This window comes from Quercus suber, unplaced genomic scaffold (genome assembly GCF_002906115.3).
Source record: "Quercus suber isolate HL8 unplaced genomic scaffold, Cork oak 2.0 scaffold_40, whole genome shotgun sequence".
NCBI classification, from domain to species: domain Eukaryota; kingdom Viridiplantae; phylum Streptophyta; class Magnoliopsida; order Fagales; family Fagaceae; genus Quercus; species Quercus suber.
In genome coordinates, this window is record NW_027069505.1 from 1,135,602 (window position 1) to 1,155,345 (window position 19,744).

At 32.3% G+C, this 19,744-nt stretch overlaps 2 protein-coding genes across 2 annotated transcripts; both read right to left on the bottom strand.

Moving 5' to 3' along the window:
- Window positions 1-413: 413 nt before the first annotated feature.
- Window positions 414-2,501, bottom strand: LOC111995224 (putative transcription factor bHLH086). The gene is made up of 5 exons (XM_024027141.2): window positions 1,641-2,501; window positions 1,305-1,406; window positions 1,141-1,206; window positions 933-998; window positions 414-846 (listed from the first exon to the last, which is right to left on the bottom strand). Exons 1-5 carry the CDS (start codon window positions 2,280-2,282, stop codon window positions 724-726), a joined length of 999 nt encoding a protein of 332 aa, XP_023882909.1. The 5' UTR covers window positions 2,283-2,501; the 3' UTR covers window positions 414-723.
- A 6,978-nt stretch (window positions 2,502-9,479) lies between these two features.
- Window positions 9,480-15,741, bottom strand: LOC111995912 (uncharacterized). The gene is made up of 5 exons (XM_024027860.2): window positions 15,311-15,741; window positions 14,190-14,452; window positions 12,766-12,982; window positions 12,344-12,665; window positions 9,480-9,853 (listed from the first exon to the last, which is right to left on the bottom strand). Exons 1-5 carry the CDS (start codon window positions 15,606-15,608, stop codon window positions 9,781-9,783), a joined length of 1,173 nt encoding a protein of 390 aa, XP_023883628.2. The 5' UTR covers window positions 15,609-15,741; the 3' UTR covers window positions 9,480-9,780.
- Between the last annotated feature and the right edge of the window lie 4,003 nt (window positions 15,742-19,744).

Consider the following 19,744-nt stretch of genomic DNA (forward strand, 5'->3'; position numbering starts at 1 on the left):
AAACATAAAAGATCAAATTGAAACAACCTCAAACATTCCAAAAGTGAAATTTAGTCAAATATTTACTACCAACAACGGCTAATGACCTTGCCAGAGGCCACCACTGCCAGTCAGCTATGATTGGTGGTGTTCAGTGGGTGAACAACCACACCCATATATCAGAACTTAAAATTATGTTCAACTTTGGATGGACCAAATTGTCATGCATTCTTACATATTATAAGCTTAACCTCGACAGCAGTGTTCAAAAGTATGATCCCATGCATGGTTAAACTTTAAATTAACGGCCGTTTGTTATATTTGTTGTAATGTTGCTCAGGAGATATAATTATCCTTAAGATTTGCAGCCATATGTCAGAGCCTAGGTTAATATTGATTAAAACCAAAAGTACCAAAAATTCAAAATGTAAATGTAAAGCTAATAACAGGATCATCATGCATACTCTAAATTATGAAGTAAAAACAAAATACATAGATTCTGTGTGAATTGGACTAGGTTGCAGTCTCGGCTCTCATTGCATATAGAAATGCATAATTAGATTACAAGAGCTTCAGATATAAAAGAAAAGGAAATGTAATCTATTAGTTAATCTTTTTCTTTTCTTTTCCTTTTTTTTGTACTGGAGTATGCTAAATGTCAAAACAAAGCTTTTCCTTTGCCTCTCAAGTTGCCCTTAGATTATATTATTGTATTCTTCTTCTTCTTCTGCAGTTTTAACTCCATTACTTTGAGCTTGAGTCTGTGTCCCTCTGAGAGCAGAGAATAGCATCAATTGCTTCCTTTACTTGAGAAATATCAGGAGCTTTCCCACCTTGAGCCGGCCAAAATTCATCTGTTGCCAATACCTGAAACCAAAAAAAATAAAGTCATATATACGTTTTCAATTATTTGAGGCCTTGGATTTGAGAGTAAAAATGGCTTCAAGTCACACCTTTACTTGAAGTTGAAGAAACTTGACATAACTAATGGCTTTTTCTAACATGGTAACAAGATCAACCTGTGTAAGGCAAAAATAAAAATTAGATAGAAAATTTAATAGAAACCCAACATTGCAAGATAGTGAAAAGTTTTTGTTATGAGCCCTAAAGTAAAGAAGCAAGAATACAGAAATGGGAAGTAGTAGTGAAAATGCTCATCACCTTGGAACCATTAGGTACAAGTTCTTGTAGTACTTTAAGCCGCTCGCTAATCCTCTCTCTTCGATTCTGAAGGTCAAACATTCTTTCAGTACCACTTATTGATTTTGCTTAATTTGCACTCAAACTATGTATGGATATCAGGTTAACTTGGGATTGAGGCAAACCTTGGCAGCAATACTTTGCGGGTCTTTTGACGAACTTGTCTTTGGCTTTGGCTTCTTATTTGCATTGGTGAATTGCTTCTTTGAAGCTTGTGTGCTCTCTCCCTTCAAAAAAAAAATTCACTAAGTTAGACCGTTTATGTCTACAACCCTATACCAAAGGCAAAGACTGACAGAAATTATTAAGGTATTCATAGAGTAACTAAACGTGGTACTCTCATTTTACATGAATTATGGTTCCATTATGAAATTAATAGTGGGACCAAATTGAACTCCCAAAATACTGAATATTAGTGCTAATTATATGTGTAGTGCAAGGTGAAATTGAAGAAAAATTACCATATGGGGCCGCTTGTGGAAGCTTGTTTCATGTGTTGCAGACTCTTGGATGCTATCATTGTCCACGGGTTCTTCTGAGTATAACCACCCATATGCACCATCCTCATGCTGGTTTTCTTTTGTAGTGGTACTAGTGATGGAGCTGTAATTGCTAGCTGTCTGAAAACAATTGAACTCCGCCAATAGGCGAGGGTCACTGCTGCATTTCGAGCTAATTTCATTCCGCTGGTAACTCTGATCACTGAAATTACCCTCCCACATTGAGTACTCTTCTTTGTGATTATTAGTTTTCAAGAAACTGTTCCGAGAAGAACGTTCAGTTTGCTCGAAGCTAAGCAAAGATTCACAAGTACTATGCATAAAACTACCATTACCATACCCGTTTTTGAAGTTTATCAACGAGTGAGCTTCTTCATGAGCTGGTTGATAATTTGTTGCCCTAAACACAAACGCATTAGAATTCACGCCCACATTCTTGACATACCCAGCACTCTCCAACCCGGCTACTTCCTGAAGCGCCACCTTGTTACATTCATCATCATCAACTGCATAATTAGGTCCTGGTGAGGAAAGGTCTGGGACTAATTGATGAACCGAGCCCATGCATGAATCATGTAGCATTCGGTCCTTGGCGAGAGCCATTGAGAAAGACAGTATATAGGAATGAACTAGCTAGAATTGGAGCTACTAAGGCCAGTTCAAGCAGACAGGCAAGATTTAGAATGACTACAACTGTGGGAGGGCCTATTTGTAGAGACTTATAAACTAAATACAATAGGTGTTTTACACTGTATTATATTAACGGTGAAGGAATTTATTGTATTGTATTTTAAGCTAACAAAGAACAATTATAAAAATCATGACTGATAGTAGTTAGAAAGTCTTAATGGTCATGGAAAGTGTGTAAAATTATAGATGTTATGAAATTGCTAACCACTATACAATTAGTTTTTGTATTGGGATTGTTAGCTGGCAGAAGAAAATAGATTGGAGATTAAAAAAAAAATTGAGAGTAAACAAGCAAAAAGCTCGGCGGATCTTTTGGTATCCCACGTCTTCACTGAGATTCCCATCTTGTAAATTAGTCTCACTTTCGGGAACCTGGACCAATTTGCAGGATACTTCCTCTATTGTTTCCTTCTTGCTTGGGCACGTGGACACCTACTCTTTTTAATACTATATGTTACATTCTGTGTGTAGGGGTGTAGCTGGTCATGGATATTTTTCATGGTTATGAATTGTTTTTAATGGATTCATTGTTATGGTTACTGCATTCAGAAGAGTGAATTGTATCCAAGTTTAAGCGCATCTTCTGCAGAAGATGCCTTTGCCTACAGAACTCTCACATGTTTGCCTGATTTTTTTTTTTCCGGAATAGAAAGAATAGGAAACTAAAATCACTAAGTCAACTATATGATATGCAGTTATATATCATATCCTTGCTTAGACAATTTTACAATAGGATTATTATCAAGTTTATATATTTCTTCTTCTTTTTTTCTTTTTCTTTTTTATAATGAAGGAAAAGCTGCAAAATGACGTTCTATCATGTTAAATTTTGAAGGAAAGAAATGTTAAAAATGTGGAGGTAACTTAGCTTTAGCCATTTTTAAATGAGTGGTGTTTATTTCACATTATTGCACACAAATGTACATACACTCACACTAGTTATTGCACACAAACAATATACGAGTATTAATCCTTTTTTTCAAATAGTGAGATATCACACTCGAAGTTATTTAATAAGTCTATTATAACATAATGTTTTACTGAAATTCAAATCCATAATTGCTGCAATTGAGAAGAGAACACTTGAGGGGATTCCAATTGAGGGTTTTATTTTTATGGAATCCAATTGAATAGTAAATATAACATATACGAATGTCACTTAATTCAAAAGATTAAAACTATAAATTTGAGCGAAATTATGTTATATTAATTACCTACTTTTGTCATTTTGTTCAACTAATGTTGTAGAGTATTCCCTACAATAACAAATGTGAATACTCCATCAAACAAATGTGAATACTCCATCAGTCGTGAGTTGAGCAAAACCCAGCCTAATTCTCTCCATAAAAAAATTAATTAATTAATTAAAAAAATGCCACCTGACAAGAAAGCATAGGGTAGAAGTACTGTAATAAGTCTCCATTTAACTAATACATCACATCACTAATAATATTTAGTTCATGTTCCAAACTATTTGATCTCACCAAATCAAGCACCTTCAATCCCTCACGAGTTATAACTCAAAGATAAAGATTATCCCCAAAATATGTATTCATATATAATTACTGAATATACATAAACCGAAATAAGGAGCCACGAAACAAAGATATGTATTGATCATCATGATAGGAATTTGGTCCATATATTCATTGAGCACTTAAAGAAATAATTGGATGGTGTAAACTCCACTGATGTGAAGTAGTGTTGACAATCAAAATTGGGCATTGTTATTTGTTAAACCTAGTACTGGTATATTGAAGGTTGTTTGCTAGGATCTACGTGCGATGCATGGTATCATGGAAGAGAGTAACTATCAGTGAAAAAACACTTGGAACATGATAAACAACTTAACAAGATGAAACCTTGTGTTGCATGATGCAAAATGTACATATACAGACCATAAAAACTTAAAAATTGTATATGATCAAGGGTTCAGCTTTTGTCCAGTGGCCAGTGGCCACTGGACACATTGGATATTATAGGATCTGGTTTTTGTCTAGTGACTAGTGCCACTGGACACGTTGGATTCGCGACACATGTCCAAGACTGGACACGTGTCGCGAATCCAACGTGTCCAGTGGCACTAGTCACTAGACAAAAACCAGATCCTATAATCAACCAGTTTCACTTCTTAAAATCAAAATATGGAAGTCGATCGGGACTTTATTGTAACTTTGTAGGTGCAAGGCTTTAAGAAATGACACGTGTGCATTGAGGTTTGTATAAATGCAACAAAAGAACACTCACTCAGTTTTGTGGACAAATGACACCTTAAAGTTTGTATAAATGTATAAGAATACTTTTAAGATAAATAAATAAATATTCCACTAGGAAATAATGGTTCGACATCATGGGCTTATATGTTGCATTTGAAAAATGATAAAACTTAGATACAGTTTCACAAATGCAGTACTTTAATTAGGTTTCTTGATTAAATTCAAACACATAATTATATTGAATTTAATTCTCATTAGGAAAATTAATGACTATATGCATTGCATTAGTCAATGTAGCCGTGTGTTTGAATTTGATTTGTGAACCTTAGATACTTTACATATGCAATTTCCTTTATGAAACCTCAAGGGTATGAGTGTCATTGCCTGAAGCTAGCATTTGGAAAGCATCAATTCATGAACAATAATGTTAACTATGAGCGATGAAAACAACTAATTAACACTCGTGAAACGTGATGGATCCATGATCCTATATCTATCACGTTTTATTCACCACTCACAATCAATCATTTCAATAATTATAAAATTTATCGTGAAAAAAAGTTGTGCTTGCCGCATTATTTCGTGAAACTTCAAGTAACATCAATCTAATTAATACCAAAAAAAAAATTAAAAAAATAAATAAATACTAAATAAAACATATATATAGTTCAGTGGTTTCGAAGAGGATCAAAAGGTGAGCATGATGTGTGCTATGATATTTCTGAGATGATATTTTTTTTGTTTGTTCTGAATGAGTGAGCAAATTAACTGTCGTTATCAGTTACCGACGCCGACTATAAATTCCTTCCTTCCACAGCTTCCGGTACAACCACCACTATGACTTTATATCAATATTAGTATCTTTATTAAACGATATAATCATAGATTTAAATAGTAAGTAGTAAATAGGCATGCACTACTGAACGTTAGCAAACTATTAATATGATGCAAGCAAACCCTTTTTAAAATACCCCTATAGCCGTATAGAGCCAAAACTTGCTTCACCCTACTTAGACACAAACCGAATCAAATTAAACATTGCTTATAGTCAATAACTTGTAGTAATAAATTAATAATTACTATATTTAAACTTTTTGGCTGCATATTCAAACTTTTGGTGGCATATAAAGAACAGTTAAATACAATAGTATATAATTTATTAGTATGTTAATGTTAGCTCGGCTGATAAGAATACTAACATCGGTTTATGTAAAATTGTGTAAAAATACATAATTGCTACACTGACACTAATAATTTTCCTTTAGTTTTATTTTATTCTTTCTTTACATATTCTGATGATGAAGAAAGAGAGTGGATGATGATTGTAGTGTGTGAAAAAATAGAAAATTTTTTTAAAAAAATCAATAAAAATTAATATTTAATGAAATCTAGTGTAAAATACATAATCTGATGTGGGGTGTTTTAAAAAGTAAATATACGAAATAGAAAAAGTAAATTCTTAAACTAAAATAGATAAAAAAAATTTGCACAAGATATACAAATATTGCTCCAAAATCTCTTATTCTCGAATAATAGATCTGGAATTCCAGCCCCAGATATCTGTCAAATAAAAAAATACTCGTATATCATTTACTATTTAAACAAAAATATATATGTCATTTACTGCCCCAATGAAGATTATCATCCACACGTTTTCTTGTCCAGACAAGAAGAATTGAATAGGTTGATGAAGCAGCAAGCTGGCATTGACAGAGGAACACTATCCCTTGTTTTAAGGAGTTTTGAGCTATTCCTCTAATGATGAACTTGGCAACCCTTACCACAATGTACAGTTCATATTTATTATTGCCGGGCTTACCTTATCTCAAAGATTTAGGCATTAATGACAACCTGAAAATTTGATATCCTAATGTGCTCTCTCTCTCTTTTATACGGGTCTATGAATCCAACTGGCGAGTTTAAGTTCCTAATGATTCTTAATTATTTATTGAACATTATTGTTTGTTAATGTCACAGCTCTTAATTAAAGAAGTTGATGAAAACTATAGTTCTTGGTTGTCCCGATATGATGCTTATTGAACCTTTTGGGTTTCTCTATAACTCACTAGCGCACACATACACTTGTGCACGCACATTTAGAACCCATTTGATAAGAGATTTCTAGTAATGTTATTTAAATTTTGTAAAAATACATATGAGTGAAAAAATGCATGAAAATAAGTGTTGTAGTGTTGAAACAACAGTTTTCATTGTTTAAACATCGTTACCAAACAGGGCCTTACTCTCCATTGTGAATATCTTTATATTGAAATTCGTGTATGTTTTGTATATAGGATCTCAATATTCATATTCATCTGGTATTTTATTTTATTTTTTTATATGGGGATTTGAAATAATACACACTGTATATAGTCTTTGCTGCCTAATGTGGGGAATGAGAATTTAAAGAACATGATCGATAACAATTTATCGAAAGCCAAAAGTACTATTTATTTTTCCTCCTTGGATAAGTGAGTAAATGATCCTAAGGAGAAGTAATGAAAATTTTGAATGAGTATTGATAATGAATGTTCTTTGGGTATTTGTTAATAAGCTATTTAAAAAAAAAAAAAATTCTAAATTAATGCCTTTAAAATATTCATTAACTTTTTCCCATTTTGAATTTAGATTGGGGTTGGGTTTAATAAATTGGCTTATTTTTTAAACCAACTTGTGTATGGTTTATGTACAATTATATTTTTACTTTACTTTTTTTTAACAAATACTAAAAAATACTAAAATGTGGTGAGACTAGATCCATGTTTCACTTTCAAGTTTGAGCACGATAATCAAGATATGACTCTGAGGTGAACTTGTTTGGACAAGGCGACAAAGGACCAATCTGACAGATGAAGGGGACAAGTGCAGCGGAAGGAATTTGCAAAGGAATGGCAATTTCTCTATAATGAGAGTAAAACTGAAATGCAATGGGTGGTGGACGAAGCGGGTGGGGTTGATCTAAAATATTTTTTTTTAATGAATAATAATAATCCCAAACATTAAGATTAGAAAGAGTGGACCTTTTTTTATATTAAAACATAGAAATTATAAATTGATGAATTTAATGATTTTGAAAAATAAAAACCTTGCAAAAGTTTAATAACTTTCTTTTTGGAAAAAAATTAATGAATTTCAAGTTAGTTATAATAAGTTAATTCCAAATTACATAGATTTGATAAACTTTAAAACTATAAGATGCATTTGATAAATTTCAAATTACACAGAATTTTAAAGAAGTTTCACGAGACTAACACAAATTTGATAAATTTTGAATTACAATAAAATTTGAAAAATATAGCTGTTATGAAATAATAATAAAGTAAAGAAAAATATTTAAATGAAATACAGAGACATAATATTAATTTTGTTGAAAAATATATTTGAAAAAGTAATTAGATGAAATTTTTTTTAATAAAAAAATAGCTTTTCTTTCTATGTGAGAAAATAAAAAATCTACTAGAGATGCTCTAAGAGTCTAAATGGATCTTTTTAACTTATTGCATAGGAATCTTTCCTCGTGCATTTGTCCTTTCATTTGTCTCAAAAGGTATTGCATTGGATTGGATATGGATGTAGTGCAATTACCCCTTAGTGTGAGGAAAGTTATAAAAATAAAAATAAATATAAATATAAAAAAAAATTATCCAAGGGCTGAAATTAAAAATTAACTTTTTAACTTTTTTTTTTTTATTAAACCAAAATAAACTTTTAACTTTTTTTTTTTTGCTAGGTAAATGCGGGGCCTCGAGCTCCCAAGTAATAAGTTACTTACAAACTAAGTACCAACTCGCCTGGAAGTAGTGATGGTAATAAACTTTAAACTTTCAATCTTAGCAATTAAACACTTGACATAAAGCTTATATGTTGGACACGCCATGACAGTTAGTTTTCTCTGCTGCATTGGGTCAAATCTGCCAAAGTGTGTAGATCATGGCATAATTTTTTTTTTTATATGAAAAATCATAGTATAATTGACTTGGTTATATAAAGGTTTCATCATTCATGTTATATACAAGTAATTGGAGAGTTATCACTTGTCACATGGCAAAACTTGTACAAGTAATGGTTTCATGTTATATTTTCGAAAAAAAAAATTTACATTTTACACAACAATTAAGTTAGCAAGCTTTTCGTGGTTTGTATTTAAACCCACCACTATCACTTTCTTATTTACTACTAACAATCTACCACATCAACAAACATCAATTATGAAATTTTGTCAAAATAGGTGTGAAGATACAGAGGGTATACATACTTTGTTATCTATTGGTTATGGGAAGGAGAACAGGTGTACCAGCAAAAGCTGGGACTAGGATGGTGGCCTCAGTTATAGGAAACAAGAATATCCTTGAGAGAGTAAACTTATGAGAACAGCCTAATCAATTTCTCATATTGCAAAAAGTCCAATTAATTTTCTCAAAGACTCCAAGAGCATTTCTTTGCTCATTATGCAAGCCATCACCAAATTTAATTCACTAATGACAATTTACTAAAAAAGTATTTAACCCCCCTCACCATTTTCTCACCCTTTCCATTTGTCCTTGACAGTCTTTACCAATGCCTGCATAAGCGACCAAGACTTGTGCATACTGTATATCATGAATAGCGCTAACGCTTACCACCTTAAATGCATTTTCCATTTTCAAACACAACGCAGACAAAAAAATTGCAACATAATGTGGAACTGATTTCCAACTGAAAACAAAAACTCCAAACAATAGCATTATAAACATTGGTCATGTTTATCTGAATCATGTTAATGTTCAAATGTGGCATACATAATAAAGCATCGTAATATGGAAGTAACATCAGCAGCAATCCGTATGATCAGTACCCAAATTGTAATACCTTCTAAATGACCACTAGGACATTAAACAAGAAACAAACAACAAAATTGGCAAGATGCAACCACATGATGTGGCAGGTTTTTCCATAATAGTAACAGGTATCAAACAGTTAACACAGATCCATATAAAGTATTTTAATTACAAAGCATAAAACAGAGAGGGACTAATGCCTAACAAAACTCAATATGAGAGCTTTGATTCCGCCTAAACAAAATACATACAAAATATATACACTTACACTACAGAGCAAGTTTCCAAAGCATAAAATGGGGAGAGATTAATTTCTTGCTAAACCCAATATAAGAGCTTTAAGCCAACCTAAACTAAATATGCACAGAGCAAGTTTCTTTATTGGGCTACCGAACAGGGTGGAGCTTGAGTTATTGGGGCTTGAGTCATAGGAAAGACGGCAATTGACAACCTGTAACAACAAATTTACTTCCAATTAAGCAACATAAAAACCTATACAGGAACAGCAATATATATGGAAATATGCACATATAGATTTATGACACATGGGGGCATGCAATGCAGAGAGAGAAAGAAAGATAGGTGCCAGCTTCAATGATATTCACATGCCTAGAAAAACTGAGAAAGAGATAGTGAAGAAAGCTTTTAAAATTAATGAGGAATTTGCGAACTTTTGCAAAACAAAACCTGTAAGTAATTTGAGAGAAATGTAAGATAGAGCTCTTTCTTATGTAAATATCTAATTTATGACCTTATCAATGATCATCCAAAGCACATCCAAATATCTAATTTACGTGTTAGTCTAATATAACCATAGAACATGAAAATATCCTTTTTTTTTCCTCACTAAGATACAAAGAACTTAAATCAGCTCTATGACTAATCAACAACAGCATGATGTGGAAATTTTTTATGAAAGGAGTAACTAGCAATAAGAAACTTACATAGACCCTAACTGGCAACAATAAAGTTACATAGATCCAATTAAAGTATTAAAACATAAAGCAACTACAACCTCAGAATCTGGTTCATAGTGCAGAAACAATAACAAAATTTACCAAATGCTCTATGCTATATACAAATATATATATATATATATAGAGAGAGAGAGAGAGAGAGAGAGAGAGAGAGAGAGAGAGAGAGTGAGTCGTGTGCTGCCCCATCAACCCTGAAAGAGAGAGAGAGAGAGAGAGAGAGGAGTGATCGTGTGCTGCCCCATCAACCCTGATAGGGCCTCACTGATTTTACATATATTGGTGAGATTACAAATATTTTTAAACCTAACAAAGAAATCTATTAACTGAAGATGGACATCTTTTAATTTTTGCTTGATTTACCAGATCAAAATTATTTATATACATAAATACATAGCTATGTCATAGTGTGCATGTGTGTGTGTGTGTGTGTGTGTGTTCGTTCGTGTGATTGGTAAGTTATAAAATCAAAAATAATCAATGATAACCTTTAATAGAAAGATACATAACATATAATAAAAAGGGTTAATAAATTAAAATTTAGTAATATATTGTCTATTAGTTCAAAGGACAGTGCCACTGCACAAAGGTTGTAACTTGAGATTTTACATATATTATTTCAGTTTCTTAAAATTTTTATATAGTAAATTTGAAAATAACAATCAATGGACAACATAATAATAATAACATAGACAAATTAGGATGCATAGATACTCCATTTTTGCTCACGTACCTGTATCTGATACGTATAGTAACAATGTCATAACGAATACATCTAAATCCATACCCAAACATTTTTTTTAAGTGCCAATACATATAGGATACACCCGTGATACGACTTGAATATCATAGTAAAGCAACCATCGATAGTAAGAGATAGCCCAACCAGCTATTGGCATCATTCTATGGCGCCCTTTTTGATTGGTCTAGCGCTTGGGAACTTGCCTCTAGTGATTCTCTACTTATGTTTCTTAGCTCTCTCCTTTGTAATTAGTATCTTTTCTTTCTGTTTTTTATCTTCGTTCTCTATACTCTTTTATCACTGCCTTATGTCTTTCTGCATGAGGTAGTGTTCTTGAATATACATCTTTATCACTTATCAAAAAAAAATTTATTGTTTTCAATGCTGAACACTTATCTAGTTATCTTTTATTTACTATTTAGATCTTAGTTTGTATTCTAAACATTATTTGATGGTCATGGATTCACTTTACAATCCATTATTGCTTTTAAAGTGGTATATGTTAAAAATATATATAAATAAATGCTTACTAATGTATAAAGATATATATGTATTGTACCCTAAGTTTTTCAACCAATATTGTATCACCGCACCAGTATAGTACCCATACCCATATCAATACCCACGCATCTATCACGTATATAGTTATACATAACATTTTCTATCATTCTCTTCTACTTTATATACACATAACATTTTCTATCATTCTCTTCTACTTTATAAAAATACATAATGGTAATAGCTATGATCAAAACGAAGTAATGGTTCAATCAAAATATTGAAAAGTATAAAAGCAAAAGGCAAAAGAATAGTAAAAATTTTGATACGTAAACAAAAAATTGTGCGTATAGAATCTTAAGAATGGTGATTCTATGATCAATCAATGGTTGGTGTCATTTCCTTCAAAAATGAGTGGTTATTTTTAGTGCTTCATTAATTTTTTTAATAAAAAAAATTGTGCCTAGCCATGCTTTCGTCTTCTTCAAAAAGCACCGAAAAAAGTGTGCTTGAAGGCTTACATCTGGTTATCAACTCTACCATCAATGAAGGACATTCAGGCCAATAAATGGATTAAAGAGATAGAGTTGATTCAAGAAAAATTCATGACAAAGTATTCCACTAGATAGAAGTAGCCAAAATAGTAATATTTCCAAGCAAATGAAACCTACAGCAAATAAGACAAGAATCATGCCAAACATGAAAAGAGAGAGAGACTAAAACATACGGAGTGTCAGACCGCAATTTCTTGTTAGGTTTCTTCTTATTCTTGCGCCGCTTCTTCAAGGAACTTGGACCTACATCTGAAGACTCTGGTAACACAGCAGACACAAATTGAATTGGCAAATTCACTGCTTGAGATGGTTCAGGTTTTGATACAATGAGTTCATGGCTAACTTGCCCAGAACTTTGTCCTATGCTAACTCCAACAGCCTGGGGTACAGCACTAATATTCTCATGGCTTGTATCCTTCAGTTTATGCAATGCAGCATAGAGTTTGTCTTTAGACTTGATTATCTCAGAAAGAATCGTTCCCGACCCAGAATTACCTGCATTATATCCTCAATTAGTAGCCACACAAAGTTTAGAACACAAAAGGCGTAAATAGTTTAAAGACAACTTCATAATAATCATAGAGAAAAAAGATACCCAAAAGAGAGATAATAACAGCGCGTGCTACCAATTGTTCAGCTTCTTTCTTGTTTTTACCAAGTTCACCAGTATGATATAAACCGTTGAAAACCAAAGTAGACATGAAAACTGGAAGGAACCCTTCTCGTTCTACCTTAACAGTATTGTAAGTAGGCTTCTCTAGGTTCATCTTGACAGCAAACTCATTGAGGATAGACTTGCAAAATATCTTATCCTGGAAAATAACTACAAAAAGGTTATTTTATAATTTTTTTTAAAGAAAAAAAAAAGGAAAAAGATCTTGGTCAATCGTTGAATCAATATTAGATCTAACATAAATATGTCAGACATACATAAATAAACAACCCTAATTCTCAACAAATTGATCCTACATGACATTGATAAGCACATTAACATTACACTTCCTATATGTGTTCATCATTCATAATTCCTTAGATTCACATATGTAAAGAGTAAAGTGCAAGTTTCATATTTAGATGAGTTACAAACATAGAGTGACATTTACAAAGAAACACATAAATCCCAATGTCTTGGGAAACAGCAGTGAGATTTAGGAGAACATATTAACATTGCTTGATAAGTGGGTTTTATTGCCCGTTTAGCTAATTTTGCAAACATATCAATTATGTAACCAAATTTGAAACATATTAGTTATATGGCCACTTTTAGAACACAGGGACTCAAGTTCCATGGAGAAATCATGAGATAATATATTTTTTTAAGTTTCTAGTGGATCTCGAGTTCTTCACATTGGAATTTGAGCCCCAGTACTCAAGTTCCAAAAGTGGCAACTAATAGGTTTCAATTTTGGTCACATAACTAGTATGTTTGCAAAGTTAGCATAACAAGCACAAAAAAAAAAAAAAAAAAAAAAAAAAAAACCTTGATAAGTAAAGTGTAAACTGAAAAACACTCCTTTTCTCCATAATTAACACGTGTTAGCTTATCATTTAGAAACTACCTAGCTTATCAATAGCCATACCAAAGTTAATATATAGTAACAAAATAATTATCTTAGATGTCAAAGCTAAATAACATGCTCAAGGTTGTACCTTTTATATAACAATGCAACCAAAACAGGTAACTTTTTATATAAGCATCGTTTTTTCCTTAGGATCTAGCTTGAATACTTATTATCCAGATTAAATTACTAATATTCAAAATTAATCCACCTAGAAAAAGATGCAACCTACATATTAATGTTCTAAAAGTTCACTAAAACTTTATTGTAATTGAAATGAAAAGATCATCTTCACAGACATGAAGACATTCTTTCACACATAGAAGCATCTTTCAGGCTCACAATCTAGGCTTCTTTCAACCTCAAAAAAGTTAATCTCCCATCTTTTGCAAAAAAAATAAATAAATAAATTTCAAGTTTCACCAGACAAAGTCTAAATTTACAACATGATGTAACAAACCTCATGAATATGAGGACATCCTTCATCCTTTATCTTCTTTAATATGTGTTCCAACGCAAGTTTGGCAGCGTCTTGTTCGGCTGTTTTTCTAAGCGAAAAAGTGTTTGGAGAGGTATAGCTGCATCCATCCACTTCCACGGTTGACCGAAACTTTGGCGCATGTTGCATTCCCTCATTTCTAGTTTGGTATATTGGCATTTGAATGCCCGACCTTTGTGTGTATTCCTGCAGGCGGTTCTTGTGCATCACTGGTTCTAAAAGGCCTAAACAAATTCCATCCACACAACTCTTAGAGAATACTTCTCTACAACAGCTAGCAAAACATATTCAAGCAAAATATTGCTTATATTATTAGAAGCCTTGAAGGGAAACACAAATCAACAATGAGAAAGCACTGTGCAATATTATAAGAAGCCTTGAAGGAAAATTCTAATGGAACACAAATTGCTTAATTACAATAACAATAGAAGTGAACTAGTCTACTCTTTAAGCAAACACATCATCTTATACATGGGAAATAAAAGCATCAAGAATTTAGACCCCTATTTGAACAAGTACACCACCAAAGACTGATTGGGTCCTAAAAAACACATTAAATAAGTTGATCTAGCACATGATGGGGTTTTGTTTGTTTGATGACACTTCTTTGCTAAAAACACCTACCCCAAAGCAAATAAAAATTAAAATATGAATCTGCACAGCCATTTTACATAAGAATCACATCCCAAGTTTTGATTTTTCTAACAAAATGTAAAATTTGATTATACAGCTATTTTACATAAAGATCAAATCCCAAGTTCTGATTTTTCTTTTCCCTTTATTCATCCACAGAGTCCAACAAATTGTATAGCATAAACAAGCACCATTTCCACTCAGAAAACAGGAAAATTCCCTTATTTATTATTTTGACAAAGAAAGTGAGACACCCTTTGGTTGCTCAGAAAATGTATTAAAAAAAATTCTAAAATGTTCAACAACAAAAATTGGACAGAGAAGAAGCAAGAATTTTTCGAAAGCTCGTATCTTTAAGTATTAAGGACTAAAACTAAATTATCAAAACCCAAAAAGGAAAATGTATGAAAAAACAGAAACAAATAAAACCCAGAAAAGTTTAGACTTACGTGAAGAAGAGAACTGTGCTGCAGAGGTAGAGGTAGTCTGAGGGTGAGGCTGAAGCAGAGGCTGAGGCTGAGGCTGAAGCACAGGCTGAGGGTGAGGCTGAAGCTGAAGCTGAGGCTGAGGCTGAAGCAGAGGCTGAGTTGAAAGCTGAGGCTGAGGAAAGGCATTGGAGCTCAATTTCTCAATTTTCAAGGGTTGAGAGGACGAAGAAGAAGAGGTAGGCTGAAGCTGAGGCTGAGGAAAGGCATTGGAGCTCAATTTCTCAATTTCCAAGGGTTGAGAGGACGAAGAACCCATCATCTCTCTCCAAAAAGTAGTGAGCTCACTGTGTCTGTGACTGTGTGCTTGTGTTCAAAGAAATGGGAGAGAGAGAGAGAGAGAAAGAGAAAGGTCTGTGTGTGCTTGTGTTAAAGCAATTGAGAGGTCTGTTTTTTTTTTTTTTTTTTTTGAGAGATTCTCAAAAAAAAAAAAAAATTTGAGAGGTCTGTTGTTTCGCCATTTTCGGGAGAAGTGAATTTTATTATAGAGATGCATTAAAAAATAAGACCAACCTTCCCCTTTTTTTTTTTTTTTTTGAGAAAGAACCTATTAATTTCCTATACAGAACAGAAAACGATTAATTTCCTAATTGAAAATCATCCCCTTTTTTTTTTAAGAAACTAAAAGTGGATTGAATTTTTTTTTTAATTCAAGCCTAAAACTGGATTTTTTTTTTTTTTGGTAAAAAGAATACTATCTTTGTTATATCAATTAATACACACATAAGTTTGAATTAAATTAAATAATTTTTTAGTATCATAAATGTATATTTCTCTATCTCACATAGATTGGGATTTGGGGGTGGAATTTGAAAAAAAAAATTTAGATTAATTTGGGTAACATATCTACTAGAAATACAATGATATTTTTGAATTTTCCTACATGCCCTTAATTTTCTTTAAGAATAGTTTGAAATATATATATATATATATATATTAATATTAATAGGGGTAATTTTTGAGATTGTGTAGAGGCATTAGTAACTAACTTTTGGTATTCACTTAATAGTAACAAAAGTTTTTTTTTTTTTGAGAAGCAATAGTAATATTGGTATAATGTTAAGAATTTAAGATTGTGTGCTGTAATTTCTATCTATTAATTTGTGAAATTTTAGTGGATGTAAGCAAAATATGTACACCAAATCCTTTTTGAAGACTCATATAATGTTAAGAATTTAAATCCAAAATTTTAAATATTGGAGACAAAATTAAATTATTTTTTTTTAGAAACATTTTGTTCTTTATTTTATTTTATTTTATTTTATTTTTTTGGATAGAATAGAAACATTTTGTTTTGTTCCTATAGTTTGACCCGTTATAAGGAGGAAATGTGGAGAATATACGTGCACGTGTCAGAGAATATACTCGGAATTTACAAACACTTTTTTTTTTTTTTTGGGGGTTAAAACAAACCAAACGTTTTTTTTTTTCTCCCAAGAGTGGCAATTAATGGATTCATAATTGGCTGTTTGGTTGTAATTCTCAGAAATAATGATAAGTATTTAGGAATGTGAACAGGTGCTTAATTGCACTTGTTAAGGAGGAATTGGATGAACCATATTGGCTATTATATTATGGAGTGTTAACTATTCAACTTTTCGGGTAATAATAATGCCACTTTAACAGATGTTATATAATTTTTTAAAAAAAATTAGTTAATTATGATAAAATATACTAGTCTCATCATATCATACACGTAATAAAAAAAACCATTCGTTGATTTTTTTTTCTTCTTTACAAAAAAAGAAGTTTTATTTTTTAAATTTAGACAAAAATAAATTGAATCCAAACTTAAGCTTTAAAAATACAATTTAGTCTACAGTCGGCCATTGCTTTTGTTTCATCTATAAATATTTCCCCAGTTGTAGGTTTTTGGTGTAACTGAAAAATGATCGCCAACTTGAAAATATTTTTTTTTTTTTTGATGGGACCAACTTGAAAATATTTTAAAGTTGATTGTAAAATAGGTGGCATTTTAGCATAAAAATATTCCAACATCTTGATTTGTTGTCCTAATATTTCATGCTACCCATGCTCTCCTACCCAGTAGTCAACGTCATCATCCCACTTAGCCATCAATGATGTTGTCCTACGCGAGCCATCAATGTTGCCATTCTCCACCACGACCCTTGCCCTACTCTACCACCGTCGATTGGAAATTATTATCTCCCTAGTTCTCTCTCTCTCTCTCTCTCTTGTAAGTCCCAACAAACAAACACCCTTGCTCCTCCAAAATGGAGTGGATGAGGCCCTCGCCAGCATTCTCGAGCTACGTTTTAAAAATCATACCAAATCGGCAGGTCCGACCAGTTCAACTGAGAACTGACTACTAATTCAGTTCGGTAAAACCGGTCAACAACCTGCCAAAACCAGTCAAAAATCGAGAATAAAGTGCCAAATCATTTCATTGACCGATTCGATTTTTAAAACCATGTTCTCGAGTTGAGTGGCCATTAAACGTTCTCAATCTTATTCTTTGCTATAGTCGATGTCTCTAAATAATCCCCATTCGCATTCACATTCGTCAAACCATGGAGTGCAATTGATAAGGAAACCCTATGCCATCATTCTCTTTCTTTCTCTCTCGACCTTTTTTTTATTTGGATTTTTTATTGGAATTTTTTATTATATATTTGTCTGGGAGTTCAGAAAATGTGAGGAAGTGATAAAAAAAAAAAATATATATATATATATATGTAAGGACCAGATTTGGATTCCTAACCCAAAAATATGAATGGATTTAGACTCAAAAAGCCCAAAACAATGAATTTGTAGAGAAATGGGTTAGAAAATTGGGTTTTAGTTAATCGAACAACAGATTAAGTGATAGACAACTGTAGAATGAATAATAAATGTCCTTGACAGTATCCAAGGAGACTAGTTCTTATATAATAATCATAAATGTGGTTACAAGTTTGGTTCTATACTGCTACAGTGTTTCTTCCCTGATTTTTCTATCCTCTAGTCTTATTGCCTCATTTTTCTTTTATACTCATTTTCCTTTTCATCCCTATCTCCCACGTGCATGTCAGATGGTTGGTGTTGTACTTGTCACATCAGCATCTCCCTTAAGTCTTCATGTAGTAGCTGTAAGGCTGAAATCCACTGTTCATGTATCACTTCCACATTAATGCGGTCAGGGAGTTAGTTGCAATGCATTTAATGTGAATGTATCAATTTTCTCCTTAGATATTTTAGAACCCTTCCCTGTCCTGAGCTCTCATAATGCTTATTCGTATCAACTGAATGTTCCTGTGGTGTTCCTTCAGATGGCAAACCATCTCTACGAACATCGACCTCAGTCAGCCGAAGTGGCTCTTATTCTCGGCACAACCCCCTGAGCCGTCATGATCTAAACTAACTTCTACGTTTGCCAACATGGGCCCTTTTGACAGTGTTTACCCCTTTCTCAGAAGCCTTTAGTCCTCGGCTTGGGCCTTAGGTCCATTATATACCCAAATAATGGGCTCTAGGGCCCAAGGCCCCTACAATATATATATATATATATATATATAAATATAAATGTTTTTCAAAGTATTTTCATAAACACAACCAAATATCTAAAAATATTTTATTTTCAAGAAGGGCAAGTAAACACTTGAAAATATTTAGGTAAAATATATAGCAGTCTAAGTTTTATCCTATATTAGTATTAGGCTAAAATGTAAGGGTCACCATCTATGTTTCATGCTAGAATTCATTTCAATTCTTTAACTTTCCTTTCACTTATTTCAATACTCTAAGTTTTAAGTTTATTCGATTAGTGCCTCTCCATCAATTTCTATTAAATGTTGTGGTTAATTGTTCAAAATTTTAATTTTTTTTTCTTCAAATTTTTCAAATTAAAAAAATCCAATTAATGATTGAAAAATATTTCTCAAATTTTATTTTTTAAAATTTTTAATGAAAGTTGATGAAGGGGCTTTAATTGAATAAACTTGAAACTTAGAAGACTAAAATAAACAAAACCAAGTTAGAAAACTAAAATGAATTATAGTGACTTTAGGTGTCGAGTTTTACATTTTAACTTTTATATTATCTTATACATTTTAGCTTTTGTATTATCTTATAAAAAATAAATTAAACATTCTCAAGAATGAGTTAAACCCTACAAATGCAAACTCAAAATTGGTTCAACTATTATGCTATGTTTGGCTAGAGTTATTTTGGGGAGGATGGAAAAAGGGAGTGGAAAATATGAGAGAAATTTGATAGGAAGGATATTTGGTTGGAAGGAGAAGGGGAAGAGAAAATTGGTTAGACCAAACTGTTTTATTACCGTGCCCACCAAAATTCAATTTCTCTAAGGCTATGTTTGTTTCAGGTGAAATGGAGATTTGGAAAATATTTTACACCAAGGCATGTTTTTGGGTGCACATGAAAATATGATCAAACTGA